We start from the raw sequence: 18,886 nt of genomic DNA, 5'->3' as shown, positions 1-18,886 counted from the left end.
ACGCAGTTTTGACTGGTGCTCTTCATTGTGGACTGGAGATGCAGCTTTTCTGAAGAATAACCATGTGCTCTCCCTCCCTGCTTCCTGCCCATGACCACTAAGGCATTATCATGGACCCCAGTCAGAAACTCCAGTTTGAGCAATTTCCAAAGAGAAGAAAAACATATTTCAGAGAGGTTCAAAACAACAGCTTGGGATTTTACCTAAGGAAAAGCTCACAGATGGTCTAATATTGGAAATATTCTGTGGTACTTCTTCAACATGTATTTATTGACCATCTATAGTCTATGACACACATGCCAGCAAGTCTCTAAGGGAAATACAAAAATAAGTAAGACAGCTCTCAGCTGGTAACACAGACCAAGTTTTCAGAGATAGAGTGGTTGAGAGGCTTCACTCCAGTACATAATTACTAAGTATTACATTAACAGTGCTAGTTGTGACAGATCTGAGGGGTCAGCTTCCTCAAATACAGATACCTTATGTGAAACCTAGCTAGGAAACAATGAGAGCAGATCCGGTAAGTAAGGAGGATCACAAAAACCCCTGCCTGTAGATTTATTCTTTCCTGCAAGTAATTACTTGATCTGAGTGATAAATGGCTATTTATTGGCTACTCTTGCCTTGATTGTCCACTTAAACACAAAAGACTATATATCACTATGATCTATCTTCCTCAAGACAAAGTTTGGTATTGCAGAAGAACATTTTTAAAAAGTTTCTTCTAAATGTTGTGCCTATCACAAATCATGTACTATGTAAGGTGTTGGGTGCTATAGTAGTGAAAAATTTGAAGGGTTCTTTCCTCTGTGAAGTGTATAATCTAATGGGGTAAAAAGAGATGTAACTATAAAACAACACAGTTCAACTTAAGAATGGGAAATGAGGGTAATTTTTATATTTTTTTCTTTACACTTTAGAATCTTTACCTTAGTTCCAATACAACCAACCATGCATTACTTTTAAAATGATGATGGCTCATATGTAACCAGGCTGATGAAGGCATATTATCAAAGAACATCTGCAATGTTTTAAGAAGTAGTTTGGTAAAGAGATGGAGCTTTGTTCTCAGTAATAAGAACCTGAGAAAAAAATATTAAAGAAATTAAGCAAATGACACTTTTGGACCAGAGTAATAATGATGAAATTCAGTAATCTAAAGAAAGATCACACTTCTTTGGAATGAGAAATAGAGTTTTCTGGAAAACTGTTACTCTCCAGAATTAGCAAAGAGAAGTTATGGAGTAGATTTATAAAAGAAAGCAGGAACTGGTACAGAAATGATTCATCATCATGCTTGAAAAGTCAACATAACATGAAGCTCAGAAGCGTACAAAAAAGCAAGTCTTCCTGGGTTTGAATCCTAGTGCTGCTACATACTAATTATAAGAATCTTAGGAAAGTTACTTTACCTAATGCTTTTATTTTCTAATTTCATGATAATATAATAGCTATTTCATAAGACTATTTTAAGGATTAAATGGGTAAACATATGTAAAGTACTTAGAATTAATGCCTGGCATATATTAAGTACTATATAAATGTTCTCTACTATTATTATCTGGTGAGAATAATCAACATAAAATTAAACATAGTGATAACCCCTATCTCTGTATCTGACAGAACAAGAAACAGACTTTTAAAAGGCTGGGGGGGGGCGCCTGGGTAGTTCAGTTGGTTGAACATCTCTTTTTTCTTTTAAGATTTTATTTATTTATTTGACAGACAGAGATCACAAGTAGGCAGAGAGGCAGGCAGAGAGAGAGGAGGAAGCAGGCTCCCTGCTGAGCAGAAAGCCCGATGCGGGGCTCGATCCCAGGACCCTGAGACCATGACCTGAGCCGAAGGCAGATGCTTTAACCCACTGAGCCACCCAGGTGCCCCTGAACATCTGACTCTTGATTTCAGCTCAGGTCATGATCTCGGGGTCATGGGATCAAGCCCCACATTGAGCTCCATGCTCAGTGGGGAGTTTGCATGAGATTCTCTCCGTCTAACCCTTCCCTGGCTTGCACATGCTTGATCTCTCTCTCTCTCTTTAAAAATAAATCTATAAAAAAAGAGAGAAACAGTAGGAAACAAGACCACTCTGAACAATATACAGGACAGGAAATGAAAAAGCTTAAGTATACAAAATGGTTCATTTAAAAAAATTGATACTCTGAAAATAAAAAAACCAAGACACTCTGAAAACATAAGACAATTTTTCAGAATGATTAAACTCACTAAACATCTGTAAACAAGAATAAATTTATTTAATTTCTTTTAAAGATTTTATGATATACAAAATGTATATAGTATAATATCTTTAATACACTTTTTCTTCCCCCCCTTTAATATTAAACACTATTTAAACAGCTTATCTCTTCTTGCCTTGTCTGTATCTATGAGATACACTACTGAATACAAGTAAGATTTACACTGCTCCTTCCTAAATAAAAATTAAAATTAGTACCTAGGAAACAAACAAAAAGAAAAAAAAAGCATAAAACTTTAGTCAGATGAAAGCTTTTCTTGTTGTTGAGTATTCAACAATATCTGGGACAGTTAAATTACATTTTATTTGCATAAAGTTACATTGCAATCTCCCGACATCACATAATGATAATCCAACTCAATTTCTTAAGTAAGTACCACAAACAATACTCATGTTCAGATGTTCCTACACAATTTTAAATATATGCAAGAATTTATGTTTACATTCTGATTTGATATACTGGTCAATAAAATCTTTGGAGAAGTATGTAGCTTCCAGGTTGTCACTATAAATAGAGATAGGAAAAAAGCACTTGAACTTTTTTTACAAGGTAACTTCTCTTCAACAGTGAGTTAGGTTTCTCTCTGATATATTTAGATTATACCAGTCTACCATGGCTTTCTTCTACTTAACAAGGACTTGATAAAACAATGTTAAAAAAAAACAAAACAAAACAAAAAAACTAATACTTCTGCACAATTTGGGCTCTATTTAACAAAAAAACTGCCTCCATCTTTAAATATGGAGCCTAATCCTGATTCATAAAAGTCCTCTTAGAAAATGGTTTTCAGCTCAGGGTTCTTGTATCCCTATGGATCTAGAATAGTAAGTCATCTCCTTTCCCATGGCCAATAAGCATCTAGCTGGGAACTAGTGACATCACCACTGAACACACTAAAACACACTGAGGAAGACATCTTGCCATTTAACCAAAAGGCTGGGTGATTTCTTCATTTCACTAGCTGAATGGCAGTAAACCAGCTGCCAAGAAAATCTGCACAGACACTTAACTTTGGTTAATGGTATTGCACCGCATGACAGAGGGTATCACCCTCATCAGAACGAAGTCAAATGAATCTTCTGCTAAAAAGAGCCCTTTAAAAAGTTATAAATACTAATTTTCCTTTACCTTAAAAATTTAACAGCTGCCAGCTGTATCCTATAGGGAGTTCCTGACTAACAACTTTAATCAGGTCAAAAGAATATTGACCTTTTAACTGTGCCTGAATTAGTACGTTCATTTGCATACATTTTTCTCTATTACTCAACAATTTCCTCCTGAAGGAAAAATGACAAGGTAACATTTCTGTGAGGTGTAGGCAAAGCCAATGATTCAGTAATATTATAACATCAGACGAATAGAATTAGTTGATTCTGATTCTTTGGTGGAATTTCCAGGCTGAAGAGTCAAATCTGAAGGCTCATCCTGAGGAAACAGAATTTTATCAGGTGTATAGTCATTCCTCTTCAGATCTATATTCACACCCACAACAACAAAAAAAAAGATAAAAGAGTCAGTATTTCACAGAAATGAAAAATTAACATTTTCTAAATCAATTTTCCTCTAAATGTGCCACAGATCTACAGTCTAGCAGGTTGTTTTAAATCCAAAAGTCACAAAATTTACACACATAAAAATGAATTCATTCAACAAATAAGTATTATGTTCTGACCATGATTCTGTAACTTTTTTTTTTTTTAAGATTTTATTTATTTATTTGACAGAGAGATCACAAGTAGATGGAGAGGCAGGCAGAGAGTGAGAGAGAGAGAGGGAAGCAGGCTCCTTGCTGAGCAGAGAGCCCGATGCGGGACTCGATCCCAGGACCCTGAGATCATGACCTGAGCTGAAGGTAGAGGCTTTAACCCACTGAGCCACCCAGGCGCCCATGATTCAGTAACTTATGTAAGAGTGGAAACACAGTAATAAGCAAGGCAGACAAAGTCCTTGCTCTCATGGAGCTTATATTCTTGTGGCTGAAGAGAAACAAAAAAATAACAGAATTGTGTAATAATAAGGGCTCTGAAGGAAACAGTATGATGAGGGCCAGAGAGAAGATGGTATACGCTGATTCTTTTAAAGTTAGGCAGAAGAGGCACAGGAGGTCGTATCTGAGTGAAGACCCGAATACTGAGAAATGACTCAAAGCTCTAGGAAGTGTGTTCTAGGTAGCGGGAAGATTAACTGCAGACTGTAAAAAGGAAATGGACTTGGTGTTTCCTAAAAATAGCAAGAAGACAGCATGCGCAAATGCAGTAACTAAGGGGAAGACTAGTAGAAAATGGGGTCAAGCAGAAGTTACTGGCCAAGGGTTATCAAAATACAGTGAGCCAAATCTCACCGGCTGCCTTTTTTTTTTTTAAACTTTTAAAAATTAACATATAAGGTATTATTTGTTTCAGGGGTACAGATCTATGATTCATCAGTCTTACACAATTCACAGCACTCACCATAGCACACACCCTCCCCAATGTCCATCATGTAAACAGTTTTATTGGAATGAGCCATGCTTATTTGTTTAGACTGCCTTTGTCTATTTCTGTACTACCACGGTAGAGCCAGGGAGCTGTGACATAGGCCATATGGTCCACAAACCCTAAAATATTTTACTACTTTGCCTTTTACAGCAAAGTTGTTGACCCCTGATCTATGGGATGCTAGCTATGGTAAGGTATGAAGCTGACAGTATTAAATAGTGTTGAAGGAGGAACATAATCAAATTTAAGTGACTATTCTGTCATGTGAAGCTTTGTTAAGGGCATTTGGCAAGAACACAGGAAACGAATGGTGGCAATTAGGATTAAGAGAAATGGATGAATTCTAGAAAGACTTCATTCAGAAAAAGAGTAGACAGAATTTGACAGACTGGCTATGAAAGGTGAGAGAAGAAAAACCAATTAGCTTTTAAGTTTTGAGCCTGAGCAACTGGGTAAACAATGAGATAGGGAAGTGTAGGGGTGGGAAATGAGTCCAGAGTTCTGCAATGGACGTACTACTTATAAAGATGCTATAAAGTATCCCAGTAGAGATGTAGGAAACTGAATACAGAAACAGGAGCTCAGGAAAGACAGTATGTCTTCAGTTAAGTTTGATATTATCAGTATTTGGATTATATTTATAGCTATGGGATAGGATGAAATCACTTTGGGAGTTATAGACAATGGCTGCAAAATTGGAAAACAATGCAATAATAACAAATTTAACTTAAAACTAACCACAGTCCTACATATATCCATATACTTCTTTATCTCTACATAAAATATAACTGGCACTCAGAATATGAACTCTTTATTTTGAGTGATAGCCTGTATTCAATATCCAAATACATACTTGCTACATTATATGAGTAAGTTTTGATAAATTTTTAATTCCAAGATTGTTGTCACTATGGTCTTAGGGAATGCAAATTAACTTATAGCTATATCGTACACCAAGAACAATGGAGAGAAACCCAATTATAATTCAAGTCCTGAAAATGTTAACTTATGGTGTAACCATGAACAAATCATGTCACTTCTAATGATATGTTCTGGATAATGACAGATTTTGACTGGATTGCTTTTAAGGTCTCTTTCAAGCTATAAAATACTAATTATGATAATAATTTAAAAAATAGATATACTATATTTAAAATAACATTGGCTCCAAATGACACATAATTTATATACCATTTTAAGTAATATACTTTATTATATAATAACCAAATAAAAATTGTATCTGGGCTGCCTATTAAATTCACCACTGTTATGTTCTAGTTTTGGCTAAAATGGACTTAAGCACATTCAATTTTATCTTTTCCACAGAGTACAAGTTAAAACCCTTCACATAAACATAAGGCCACTATCTGAGACTCCTGAAAAGAGTGAGCAAACACATGGAGGAAGGGGATCAAAACTTGAAGAATGACCTCGATTAGTGGTGAGTGTTTTGGGGTTTTTTCCCCCTCTTATTTCCAGGCTTAGAATTACATACAGCTTAATTTCAGAAATGTACAGTGAGCATGTACAGAAAAAATTCTAGAATTTCCTGGCCAGACATCAGGAAGGAGGACTCTGTGGAATGGAGAATCTTGAGGGAAATGCCCTCTTTCTTATTTTTCTCTTTTTGCTCCTCTGGATGTTACATAAGACAACGCCCAGTCATGGAGAGGGACTCAGGGTGTGGCAGCTGAGCAAGTACCTGTAATTCCAAGATAAAAACCCTTCCCTGGGACCACAAGAACTAAAAATCACTATCTTTATGATTTAAAAAGTTTCTCTTTTTCCTTGACACTTAGTATCAGAAATGGACTCAGCTGAAGGAAATGTGGGACAATATAGGGAGGCCACAATCCTGGCTTTCTAATCAGAGTACCTGCTCTGTCCCTGGCCCCTCTACCCTGCCTAAAAAGAGGCCCTTCAGAATCACAAAGTATGGAAGAAATCATGGAATGGAAGAAAATGGAGAGGGGCACTCTAAATTTGTGTAAGAAATCCCAAGTTCACCCTCCAATGGCACACATTTGGAAAGATAGCACAGGAGAGGCTTTGAGGACTAAACGATGGTGCCAACCTCCAGTCAGTTCCTAGACTTGACCATGTCTATTTACAGTGAAAGAAATCAGAGTAATACTGCAAAGGCTTTGAAAACCAAACTGACATTGGAATCACATATACAAAAAGTAGACGGGGATTGTAAACTGAGCTTAACCGAGCTGTCTACTAACATAAACAAAAAAAATCGACACTCTTTAGAGTATTTTTAATATGACCCAGAATCTCATAATTTCAAAATATCCAGCTAAAATTATTAGAGATACAAAGAACTAGAAATATCTCAAAGAATCTCAAAAAAGACAAGACATGCCAACCTCAAGATTACTGAGATGGAACGATTAAAGACTTTAAACCAGCTACTATAACCACACTCCATGACAAACAGACCTAAGAAGAATAGAAAAACAAGTTTTCAGCAGAGAAATATCAGTTTAAAAGGAACCAAAAGGAAGTTATAGGGCTGGAAAATATAACTGAAACAACAAATCCAGTGCATGGGTAGGAGAATCAAGAAATGAAGAATAAGGAAAGAGTCCGTGAACTTGATACATCAATCGAAATTATCCAATCTAAACAACAGATAAAAAATAATTTTTAAGGAAAAAAAATCAGAGACTCAAGTCCCTGTGAAACAATATCAAAAAGTCTAATATTCGGGGCGCCTGGGTGGCTCAGTGGGTTAAGCCGCTGCCTTCGGCTCAGGTCATGATCTCGGAGTCCTGGGATCGAGCCCCGCATCGGGCTCTCTGCTCAGCAGGGAGCCTGCTTCCTCCTCTCTCTCTGCCTGCCTCTCTGCCTGCTTGTGATCTCTCTATCAAATAAAAAAAAAAAAAAAAAAAGTCTAATATTCTTATGGGAGTTCCAGAAAGAGATGAAAAGAGACTGATGCAGAACAAATACTTGAAGAAGAGCTAAAAACTCCCCAAATTTGATAAAAATCATAAATTTGTGAATTCAAGAAGCTAAGTAAACCTGAATCAAGATAAACTCAGACAAAGCTATAACTATATGTATCAGAATCAAACCACTAAAAATACAAATTTTGAAAGGAGCTAGGTTATAATGACACATCACATATAGGGAAAGAACAATTCAAACGACTGTGCAATTTTCATCAGAGGTAGCACAGGCCAGAGACAGAACATTTTCTAAGCCCTGAAAGAAAATAGTATCAACCTAAAATTCTAGATCCAGTAAAAATACCCTTCATGAACAAAAGCAAAACACACATATTCTTGTTAGGAAAAACTAAGAGCAAGCACTAAAAAACTAAACAGAGAGATAAAACAGAATACTGAAACAGAAAAGAGAAGTGGAAACAAAACAAAACAAAACAAAACAAAACAAAAAAACAAACCAAAGGCGTCAATCAGAAAACAAGAAAACCTAAATCTAACCACATCAATAATTACATTAAATGTAAAAAGTCTGAAATGCCAGTTAAAAATGGAAACCGTAAACTTAAAAACAAAAAACAAATTAAACCTAAGGCTCAACTATATGCTTGGATCCCACATTCTTTCTTTTAAAGAAACCCACTTTAAAAACAATATATGTAGGTAAACAGAATGGGAAAATATACTTGATAAAAGCATTTATCAAAAAATAGATGGTGGGGGGCGCCTGGGTGGCTCAGTGGGTTAAGCCTCTGCCTTCGGCTCAGGTCATGATCTCAGCGTCCTGGGATCGAGCTCAGCAGGGAGCCTGCTTCCCCCTCTCTCTGCCTGCCTCTCCCTCTCTCTGCCTGCTTCTCTGCCTACTTGTGCTCTCTCTCTCTCTGTCAAATAAATAAATAAAATCTTAAAAAAAAAAAAAGATGGAGTAGCTATGTTAATATCAGACAAAGTAGACTTCTCAGAACAAGGAAAATTACCATGGCATTCTATAATGATAAAAAGAATCAATTCACGAAGAAGACATAACAACTATAAATGTGTATGTACCTAAGGACAAAACTTCGAAACACATGAAGAAAAAACTGATGAACTGAAAGGCAACATAGACAAATCCATAACTGTACTTTAAGACCTCCTTTCTAAGTAATCAACAGAACAAGGGGACAAAACATCAAGGATATCAGAAAACCTGAACATTATCAAAAAACTTTCCATAATTAACATTTATAGAACATTCCATCAACATTATAATATTCTCTTCAAGTGGATATGTAACATTCACAGAGAAACTATATTAAGGTTAAAAAAAACTGTCAAAATTGAAATCATACAAAAGCATACTCTCATAATGGAATTAAACAAAAAAAAAGTCAACAACAGAAAGCTATCTGGAAAATTAACATATATTTGAGAGCTAAGAAAAACACTTCTAAATAGTCCCTAGGTCAGAAAATAAGGTCAAGAAAAATAAGAAACATTTTATTTAATTATTATTATTTTTTTTAATAAGAAATATTTTAAATAAAACCAAAAATAAAACATACCAAAATTTATGGGATGCAGTCAGTATAATGCTTAAAGACAAATTTATAGCAGTAAATGTTTTCTTAGAAAAGGTCTCAAATCCCCCATTGATACAAATGTAGTAATCTGAAGGGGCACGTGCACCCCAATGTTTATAGCAGCAACATCCACAATAGCCAAACTATGGAAAGAGACCAGATGTCCATCAAAAGATGAATGGATAAAGATGATGTACACACACACACACAGGAATAGTAGGCAGTCATCAAAAAATGAAATCTTGCCATTTACATCAACATCAACAGAATTAGAGGGTATTATGCTAAAGGAAATAAGTCAATCAGAGAAAGATAATTATCATATGATCTCACTGATATGTGGAATTTGAGAAACAAAGCGGACGATCATAGGGGAAAAGAGGAAAAAAATGAAACAGATGAAACCAGAGAGGGAGACAAACCATAAGAGACTCAAAAACTCAAAAACAAAAACTGAGGGTTTCTGGACTGGAGGAGGGTGGAGGGATGGGGTGGCTGGGTGATAGACACTGGGGAGGCTATGTGTTGTGGCGAGCACTGTGTATTGTGTAAGACTGATGAATCATACACCTGTAACCCTGAAACAAATAATACATTATGTCAATAAAAATAAATAAAATTTTTAAAAAAAGGTCTCAGGGTGCCTGAGTGGCTCAGTCCTTAAGCGTCTGCCTTCAGCTCGGGTCATCATCCTAGGGTCCTGAGATGGAGCTGTGTGTCAGGTTTCCTGCTCAAGAGGAAACCTGTTTCTCCCTCTCCCACTTCCCCTGCTTGTATTCTCCCTCTTGCTCTCTCTCTCATTCAAATGAATAAATAAAATCTTTTAAAAAATAAAAAATAAAAAAAAAACAAAAAAGGTCTTAAATCAATAATCTAAGCTTTTTTCCTTAACAAATGAGAGAAAGAACAAACTAGATGAAAGCCAGCAAAAAACCAGAAATAATAAAGAGAATAAATCAGTAAAATTGAAAACAGAAAGTAGAGTAAAACAATGAAAAGTTTGTTCTTTCAAAGTATCAATAAAAATGACACTGTAACCAGAATAACCAAGAAACAAAGACAAATTACCATAATAACAGAGAGGATTCAAGAGACCCCAAACATTAAAAATATAAGATTAGTATATAAATAATCCTATGCCCATAAATTTGACAATTTAAATAAGCCAATTCCTTAAAAGACACAAACTACTAAAACTCACTAAAAAAAAAATGGATAACCCCAATAGTCATATATCTGCCTAAAAAATTAAACTTATTTAAAACAATCTGACAAAGAACTTTACAATGAGATGGCTTCACCAGACAATTCTATCAAACATTTAAAAGGGGGAAAGTATCCATTCTAAACAATCAACTCCCCACAACAAACTTCTAACTTCTTTTTAAGGTCAGTATTATTCTGATACCAAAAGACAGTACAAGGTAAAAGAAACATAGAAAAATATTATTTATGCACACAGATGAAAAAGCCTCAACAAAATATGAGCAAACAGATTTCAACAATACATAAAAAAGGATAATATATTATGACAAAGCAGTTTGTCCTGAATGACTGGTTCAACATTTCAAAAATCAATGCAATACAACGTAATAGTAACCTATTAAAGAAGAAAAAACAAATGACCATATAAATAGACGTCAAAAAACAAAACAAAACAAAACAAAAAACCCTGACAAAATTAAACACCATTCAGGATAAGCATTTTCAAGAAACAAGTAGAAGAAAATTTTCTCAACCTCATGAAGTACATCTACAAAACCCTTACAAGCTAACATCATGTTAATGATGGAGGACTGAACACTTCCCCTTTAAGATTGGGAACAAAGCAAGTCTACTTTCACTATTCCTATTCAGCACTGTACTAGAATTCCTTGCCAGTGCAAAAAGTCAAGAAAAAGAAAAAAAAGGTATGTAGGTTGGAAAGGAAGTAATTTAACTGTCTCTACTATCTACACAGAAAATTTCAGGAAGTTTATAAAACAAAACAAAAACAACTCCTAGAATTAAGTGAGTTTAGAAAGGTTGCAGGATACAAGTCAATAAACAAAAAACAAACATAAAAATTAATGGTATTTCTTGTATACTCATAATGAACAAGTAAGAAGTTAAAAAACATACCATTTACATGCTTACTATATGCCTGGCACTGTTCTAAATACTTCACAAATACCAACTCATTTAATCCTCAAATAAATAAGCAAGCAAAACTATACCTCTATAATGCAGGTATTTTCTGGAGCCATGCAGTCTAGTTCCAACTACTGCATTATTGGTCATAATGACAGGGACTTTAAAAAATACAACACAAGGCTGAGTTCCAGAGACCTATAATTTTTAAGAAGTTCCACAAGGATGCTGATGCACACCACAGGGTGAGAACCACAGGTTTGTGCTTTAACTTCGATTCAATCATAATTTATAATTATTTAAATATAAAAAAATTACAATCCTGAGAGAATGTATCTGTTCCTGCTTCATAGACTAGTCTTTCTCCAACTCTGCCAGGCTAACTTGAAAGTCTATTTAACCTTCAATTTTAGGCAATCTGTCAGTTCCCCAGGTAGGATTCCCCAACCTCTTAAGTTTGTGTTAAGTGATTTGCTTACCTGTTCTAGTTTTTCTGTTTGGCATTTATACAGTCCTATAACTCCCTGTTAATCCTGTCAGTATTAAAGATTTTTTTTTTTTAAAGATTTTATTTATTTATTTATTTGATAGACAGAGATCACAAGTAGGCAGAGAGGCAGGCAGAGAGAGAGAGAGAGAGAGGAGGAAGCAGGCTCCCTGCTGAGCAGAGAGCCCGATGCGGGGCTTGATCCCAGGACCCTGAGACCATGACCCGAGCCGAAAGCAGAGGCTTTAACCCACTGAGCCACCCAGGTGCCCCGGTATTAAAGATTTGACTAAATTCCATAGAGGGCATTTGTCTGGTTCACTACTGTATTGTCAACATCTAGTACAATTCTTGGCATCCAACAGACACATAATCAATATGTATTAAATCAATGAACTTTGTATTTTTATAAGCAATTAAAAAAAGCATAGATCCATTTGTTAAATAATGTGTATTTGTGCCCTTGGTCTTATGAAGTATAGTAGTAACCAAATTTCCTAACAACTTATAAATTAGACTGGTTAAGAAAATGTTTACCTGGAAGTTTCAGCTTTCTACAACAAGAATTACAGTGATGTTTTGCTCTGAAGTTTTTTATTGCATCTTCACCTAGATTTGCTGGGCCAAAAACCATATCACAGGATCTGCAGAATTGGTAGTTTAAAAAAAAAAAAAAGGCAGTTGATGCAAACAAATGTAGAATTTGAAATTATAAACTATCTTAATGAAATTAAAATTTATTACCTCTTTTCTTCTGCTTTAATCACAGATGGATCAGTCAAATTTTCACCCACACCTTGATATGTATATATATATTAAAAAAAAAGACAATTTATATGATTGATATAAACACTGACATTTGCATAATGAAAAGTCATGAGATTTTACAGCATCAAACATATATGCTGTTAAACTATTCAAGCCTGTAGTTTTTCTCTTGTTATTTCATAATCTGACTTAAGACCTTAACACTGTACCAAAGACAAACAGCTCCTACACCAGGAATAGAGTTAATTGTCAGAGTTGGTCAATGGCACTTGCTTGTGATGCAAACAGGGACAAAGTTGCAAATAAACATCTACTTATGTTAAAAAAAAGGTCTACATGATCTCGAGATCCCACCTTTTTAAAGATTTATTTATTTAAGAGAGAGAGAGCAAGCAAATGCAAGTAGAGGGAGGGGAAGAGGAAGAGAATCCTCAGGCAGACTCCTCACTGAGCACAGAGCTGGATGCAGGGCTCAATCTCATGACCTGAGCTGAAATCAAGAGTCGGATTCTTAACCGAGTCACCCAGGTGCCCCATCCCTTTTTACAACTTAGTTAGCAAAGAACAATTAGGTAATTTATAGGCCATTTAAAAAGTATTTTGGATATTTAAAACTCATACATTAACTCACGAATAGATCTTCTTGCAAAATTCAGGTTACATGAAGAGTAAGATTGCAAACATCTTCCTTTACCTTCATCCTTTCCCAGCGGTATTAAAAGTGTAGTCAAATATTTTCAGTTTCTCTTATCTACTTATTCATATAAATAAAGACTATGTACTGACCTACTACTTATCAGATTGGCAAAGATTAAGAATATTCAATACTGGAGGGGCATCTGGGTAGTGCAGTCAGTTAAGCATCCAGCTCTTGGTTTTAGCTTAGGTCCTGATCTCAGGATTGTGAGATTGAGCCCCCGGCCCGTTGGCTCCGTGCTCAGTGCAGAGTCTGCTTGACTCTTTCCTCCTCCCACTACCCTTCCTCTCTGCTCACGCTCTCTCTCTCTCAAATAAAATAAATAAATCCTTGGGACGCCTGGGTGGCTCAGTTGGTTAAGCGGCTGCCTTCGGCTCAGGTCATGATCCCAGCGTCCTGGGATCGAGTCCCACATCGGGCTCCTTGCTCAGCGGGGAGCCTGCTTCTCCCTCTGCCTCTGCCTACCACTCTGTCTGCCTGTGCTCATGCTCTCTCTCTCTCTAACTAATGAATAAATAAAATCTTAAAAAAAAATAAATAAATAAATAAATAAATAAATCCTTAAAAAAAAAAGTCGTCTGTGGAGAAACGGGCACTCACATAAAGTCTTACATATGAATTCCAGTGCTCTTACCCTTTTAGAAAAGTAACTCAGCAGCAGCTATTAAAATTGCACTTATCTAGGGGCACCTGGATGGCTTAGTTGGTTAGCCGTCTGCTTTTGGCTCAAGTCATGATCTCAGGCTCCTGGGACTGAGTCCTGCATCAGGCTCCCTGTTCAGCAGGGAGTCTGCTTCTCCCCTCTACCCTAGCCCCCTGCTCGTGCTCTCTCTCTCAAAAATAAATATTTTTTAAAAATTGCACTCAACTCTTCTTCTTACTAAGCCAATTCAAGAATCTACGTCATGGAAATAAAAGTAGTAGTCCATGAGTATGCTTGTTGCAGCATTGTTTGTAGTAGCAAAAAAAAGAAACAAAAAGAGTTAATCATGTCACTCCTCTATATTATAAGCTATGCAGATATTAAAAGGAATAACTTAGATTTATCAGTAATGACCCAAAAGATGCCCATGATATACTGTTAGGAAAAAAACAAGTGAAATACACACACACACAGACACACACACAGCATCATCCTAGTTGGAGGAAAATCACAACACAAAACAAAATGATTTAAAAATAAGGAAGAAAGGAGTTCCTGGGTAGCTCAGAAGTGTCCAACTCTTGATTTCAGCTCAGGTCACGATCTCAGGGTCGTGAGATTGAGCCCTGAGTTGGGCTCCACACTATGGAGCCTGCTGAAGATCCTTTCTCTCCCGCTGCCCCTCCCCACTTACGCTCTCTCTTAAGAAAAAGACAAAAAAAAGGTAAGGAAAAAAAAAAAAGCCTCTGTGTATTTGTCTTCACAGAGGAAGAGAAAACAGTAAAGATGGAAAACTGTTCTTTACATATTTCTATAGTGCTTAACTTGTCTGTAGTAACTGTGTCAAATATTCCTAAGAAAAATGGCTCCAGGAACATATTAATGATGTAAAGAACAACACAACTACTTTGCTTATTGAAAAGAACTTCCATCGTTTTATTTATTCAAAGTAAGCTCTACGCTCAACATGGGGCCTGAACTCATGATGCTGCGATCAAGAGTTTCCAAGTCCTAGGGCGCCTGGGTGGCTAAGTTGGTTAAGTGTCTGTCTTCAGTTCAGGTCATGATCTTGGGGGTCTGGGATGGAGTTCTGAATTGGGCTCCCTGCTTCCATTGCCTTCTGCCCCTTCCCCGCTTATACACACACACTCTCTCAAATTAATAAATAAAATCTTAAAAAAAAAAAAAAAAAAAAAGAGTTGCAAGTCCTACTAAATGACCCAGCCTGGCACACTAACTCTTATCTTTCAAATTAACTGTTTCAGACAAAATCAATTTGGCTTTACCCCCTATGCATGTTTGAAGATAATTAAATAATACTTATTTAAGAATAAACTTTAAGGGGCTCCTGGGTGGCTCAGTGGGTTAAAGCCTCTGCCTTCAGCTAGGGTCGTGATCCCAGGGTCCTGGGATCGAGCCCCTCATCGGGCTCTCTGCTCAGTGGCGAGCCTGCTTCCTCCTCTCTCTCTGTCTGCCTCTCTGCCTACTTGTGATCTCTGTCAAATAAATAAAATCTTAAAAAAAAAAAAAAAGAATAAACTTGAAGATCCTTTTTACTTAACTGGATTGACCCATCTAATAATATATACCAGTTGTCACTATATATACTACTAAATCATTTATATAAAATGGTGAACTACTAAAAAAAGGATAGTTATTTTTACAGATTTTCTTTCTTGAGCTCGAAACAATGCCATTTGCTTTTCAGCACAATCCTTGATATTTGTGACTTATGTCTATAATAAAAAAGCCATCAAGTGATAAACATTCTAAATAATCATCTTTGTGATTCTGAGATCTGGTCTGTGTTGACATTTGAAATTAAGGCTGCTCTTTAAGGAAAAACAATTATGGAAGCTATCATGTGAAAGTACCACTCAGGCAGAGTTGGCAAATTACTCATAAAATTTTACTTTCCTTTGACCCTGCTGTGAAGCTTCAGACATTACTGTAAGCAAATTGGCCCTCTCCCAGCCACAATTTCTGTTTTTTTCCCCCTTTTACCTGCAAAAACGGTTATGATCACTTTTTCCTTCTTTGTATACACGCTACTTTACTCAAGAAGTAGTATTTACTCAGAAGCCATTCACCACCTCTTGAATCTGAGTTATCCTTATCACCTGGACTGTAAAATGCAGAGGAAGAGATCTGCACCAGTTCTGGACCTAGTCCTAAGAGTTACTGCCTTCTCTCTGGAGGAAGCTAGCTGCTATGTAAAAGTCTAACTACCTGAAACTACCATGCTATAAGAAAGTCCCCAGTTAAATAGCCATGGGGAGAGATCACATGGTGGATAACTGAGGGATTCAGATGTCAGTGAACAGAAACCTCAGACATTTGACTCCAGCAAGCTGTCCATGCTTAGGCTCTAACCATTCAAACCCTCTGAGAAGACAGCAGAGATGAGCCATCCTCACTATGTCCCATCCAAATTCCTGAACCAAAGAACTGTAATCAAATAAAATGGTTGTTTTAATCCATTAAGTATTTAGGTAGTTTAAGTCACAATAATATATAACATAAACATCAGGAACAACAGATACACTTGTTACTGTTTCAAAAAGTCTATAATTTTTTTTAAAGATTTTATTTATTTATTTGACAGAAATCACAAGTAAGCAGAGAGGCAGGCAGAGAGAAGGAAGCAGGCTCCCTGCTGAACAGAGAGCCCGATGCGGGGCCCAATCCCAGGACCTTGGGATCATGACCTGAGCCGCAGGCAGAGGCTTTAACCCACTGAGCCACCCAGGTGCCCCTATAATTTTTTTTAAAGATTTTATTTATTTACTTGATACACAGAGATTACAAGTAGGCAGAGAGGCAGGCAGGGAGAGAGGAGGAAGCAGGCTCCCTGCTGAACAGAGAGCCCGATGCGGGGCCCAATCCCAGGACCCTGAGACCATGACCTGAGCCAAAGGCAGAGGCTTTAACCCACTGAGCCACCCAGGCGCTCCCTCTTTATAATTTTAAAAGGCTGAAGCTACGGGGTGCCTGGTTGGCTCAACTGGGTAAGCATCTGCCTTTGGCTCAGATCATGATCCCAGGATCCTGGGATCAAGCCCTACACCAGGCTCTCTGCTCAGCAGGGGAGCCTGTTTCTCCCTCTCCCTGCCATACCCCTTGTTTGTGTTCTCTGTCAAATAAATAAATAAAATCTTAAAAAAAAAAAAAAAAGAAAGAAAGACTGGGGCTACATACACATCTAAGAGTAGAATAGTGGATTGCGTACGTTTTTGCTTATCAAAACATCTGTATCACCTAAATAACAATTGAAATAACAAGATGCCACTATTCAGGGCCCTGATGGCTATATGCTATGGCTGTTACTTACTTTTTAGTAATAGCTTCATTACTGACACATGGTTTTACCTATCTATAAGTTAGTGGATTTCTGTTTATCATTCATAACATACAACTAGTTGAGAATCTACTGTACAATTTCACTTTAGCAATACTTTAATAAATTTACCTTGTAAATCAAGTACTAGTAACTCCCCTCTTGTATATTCATAAGTCCAGTGGCTAAAGGCTAGCATGATCTCTTCCAGTGTATTAGTTGGAATAATCTCATCACCATTATTATTGTTGTATTTTCTAAATTCTCCAGTCATACATTCTTCCACAGCAAACCACTGTCCTGCTGAATGGCAATACAGCAGGAAAACTTCAAGGAACCTTACGAAAAATAGTTAAATAGATTAGAAATTAATAGTTTTATAATTAATAAATTTCTAGCTATTTAAATTTAAGTAGCTTTAATTTAAATAATTTAAATAGTTGAATTTTTAACTATATTTAACTATTTTAACTAACTACAATAATTAATAGTTAAACAAATTAGAACAAAATTATAATTGAGCTTTAAAATGGGTAAATAATTAAATATTCAGCATTAATAATGAAGGTCAAAAAGAATGCTACCCACATAAAACCAAAAGATGTTAAGAAATATTTCAAGATTTACCTTGGAGAATATGGTATGGATTTGGGTTTCATCTGGTTGAAGGCAAATGTGAGCTTCTGTGCTGCTCTCTGTTGTTGAATTTCCTATAGAACAACAACAACAACAACACACAAAAAACACCTTGTTGAACACTGAAACTAAGATCTTATTTGGCTTAACAAACTTTAGAAGTGAAAAGATGAACCTCGAATAATCTTCCACTGTTACACATTCACTAGCACTTACTCTGAGACAGAGATGCAGAACTGTATCTTCTTTATAAATACTTGACCATGTGTTAACCACCTCAGGAAGAAAAGATTTGATAATATAAAGATGACCTGATTTGAGGATATCATGTTCTGACCAGGTACACTGTACTTTGACAGCTCTCCGTAAACCGCCTCCCATCTCCTCTTTACTTAAAAACTCTATTTTGGCACAGAGGCCGAGCTGTGACCAAGAAGACATGCTGTTATTCAGTATACTGGGTGAACTTTCTTCCAAGCGATATACTGTGACAGGCTCACCTGCAAGATGAATGGACACATTCTGAGGTCAAATTATGACTCTCTTAAAATGACAAAGTAGATAAAAATTAGCAGGTTATCTTTTTTAAGATTAAGTAAGGAACAGAAAGTGAACTGGACAAAGTTGTGTGTCATTTTATAAAAGAAGTTTAAGGGCAACAAATTCTCAGAAATCAAGAATCTACTAATACCTCTAAAATTCATGTGTATTTAGTAATGATAAGCATTTTTGAAATTATGAACATTTTCAAGAAAAACTTTTTAAGAAAGCAACTGTTCCACAACCCTGTGATGTCAAATTATCTATGCTTTCTTTACTAGACAATGGATTAAGAGCCTTGCTGAATTAGAATACACTATTACTTCTGGATAAGCCAGAAACAGAGAAATCTAATAATTCTGATGACTGATACTTGACTCTTGCTAATTAAAATTTA

The 18,886-nt window shown here is 36.2% G+C and overlaps 1 protein-coding gene across 5 annotated transcripts in view; it reads right to left on the bottom strand.

The window, feature by feature from the left end:
- Positions 1-2,232: 2,232 nt before the first annotated feature.
- The window catches only part of TRPM7 (transient receptor potential cation channel subfamily M member 7), a 116,176-nt gene continuing 99,522 nt past the window's right edge, over positions 2,233-18,886 (bottom strand). The window contains exons 34-40 of one of the 5 annotated variants that reach the window (XM_032856499.1): positions 18,166-18,449; positions 17,941-18,023; positions 17,446-17,651; positions 12,613-12,664; positions 12,406-12,512; positions 9,234-9,264; positions 2,233-3,683 (exon numbers count right to left, since the gene is read on the bottom strand). In XM_032856499.1, the coding sequence (XP_032712390.1) occupies positions 3,665-3,683; positions 9,234-9,264; positions 12,406-12,512; positions 12,613-12,664; positions 17,446-17,651; positions 17,941-18,023; positions 18,166-18,449 (782 nt within the window). In that variant the 3' untranslated portion in view covers positions 2,233-3,664. Of the gene's footprint in view, positions 3,731-9,233; positions 9,265-12,405; positions 12,513-12,612; positions 12,665-17,445; positions 17,652-17,940; positions 18,024-18,165; positions 18,450-18,886 lie in introns of those variants that run through there. The other 4 variants (XM_032856500.1, XM_032856497.1, XM_032856501.1 and 1 more) reach the window with 4 other exon arrangements.

Source organism: Lontra canadensis, unplaced genomic scaffold (assembly GCF_010015895.1).
Source record: "Lontra canadensis isolate GAN:19392208 unplaced genomic scaffold, GSC_riverotter_1.0 scaffold12, whole genome shotgun sequence".
Classification (NCBI taxonomy): Eukaryota; Metazoa; Chordata; class Mammalia; order Carnivora; family Mustelidae; genus Lontra; species Lontra canadensis.
Note: the sequence above shows the minus strand (reverse complement) of the source record. Positions and strands in the feature narration are given on the sequence as shown.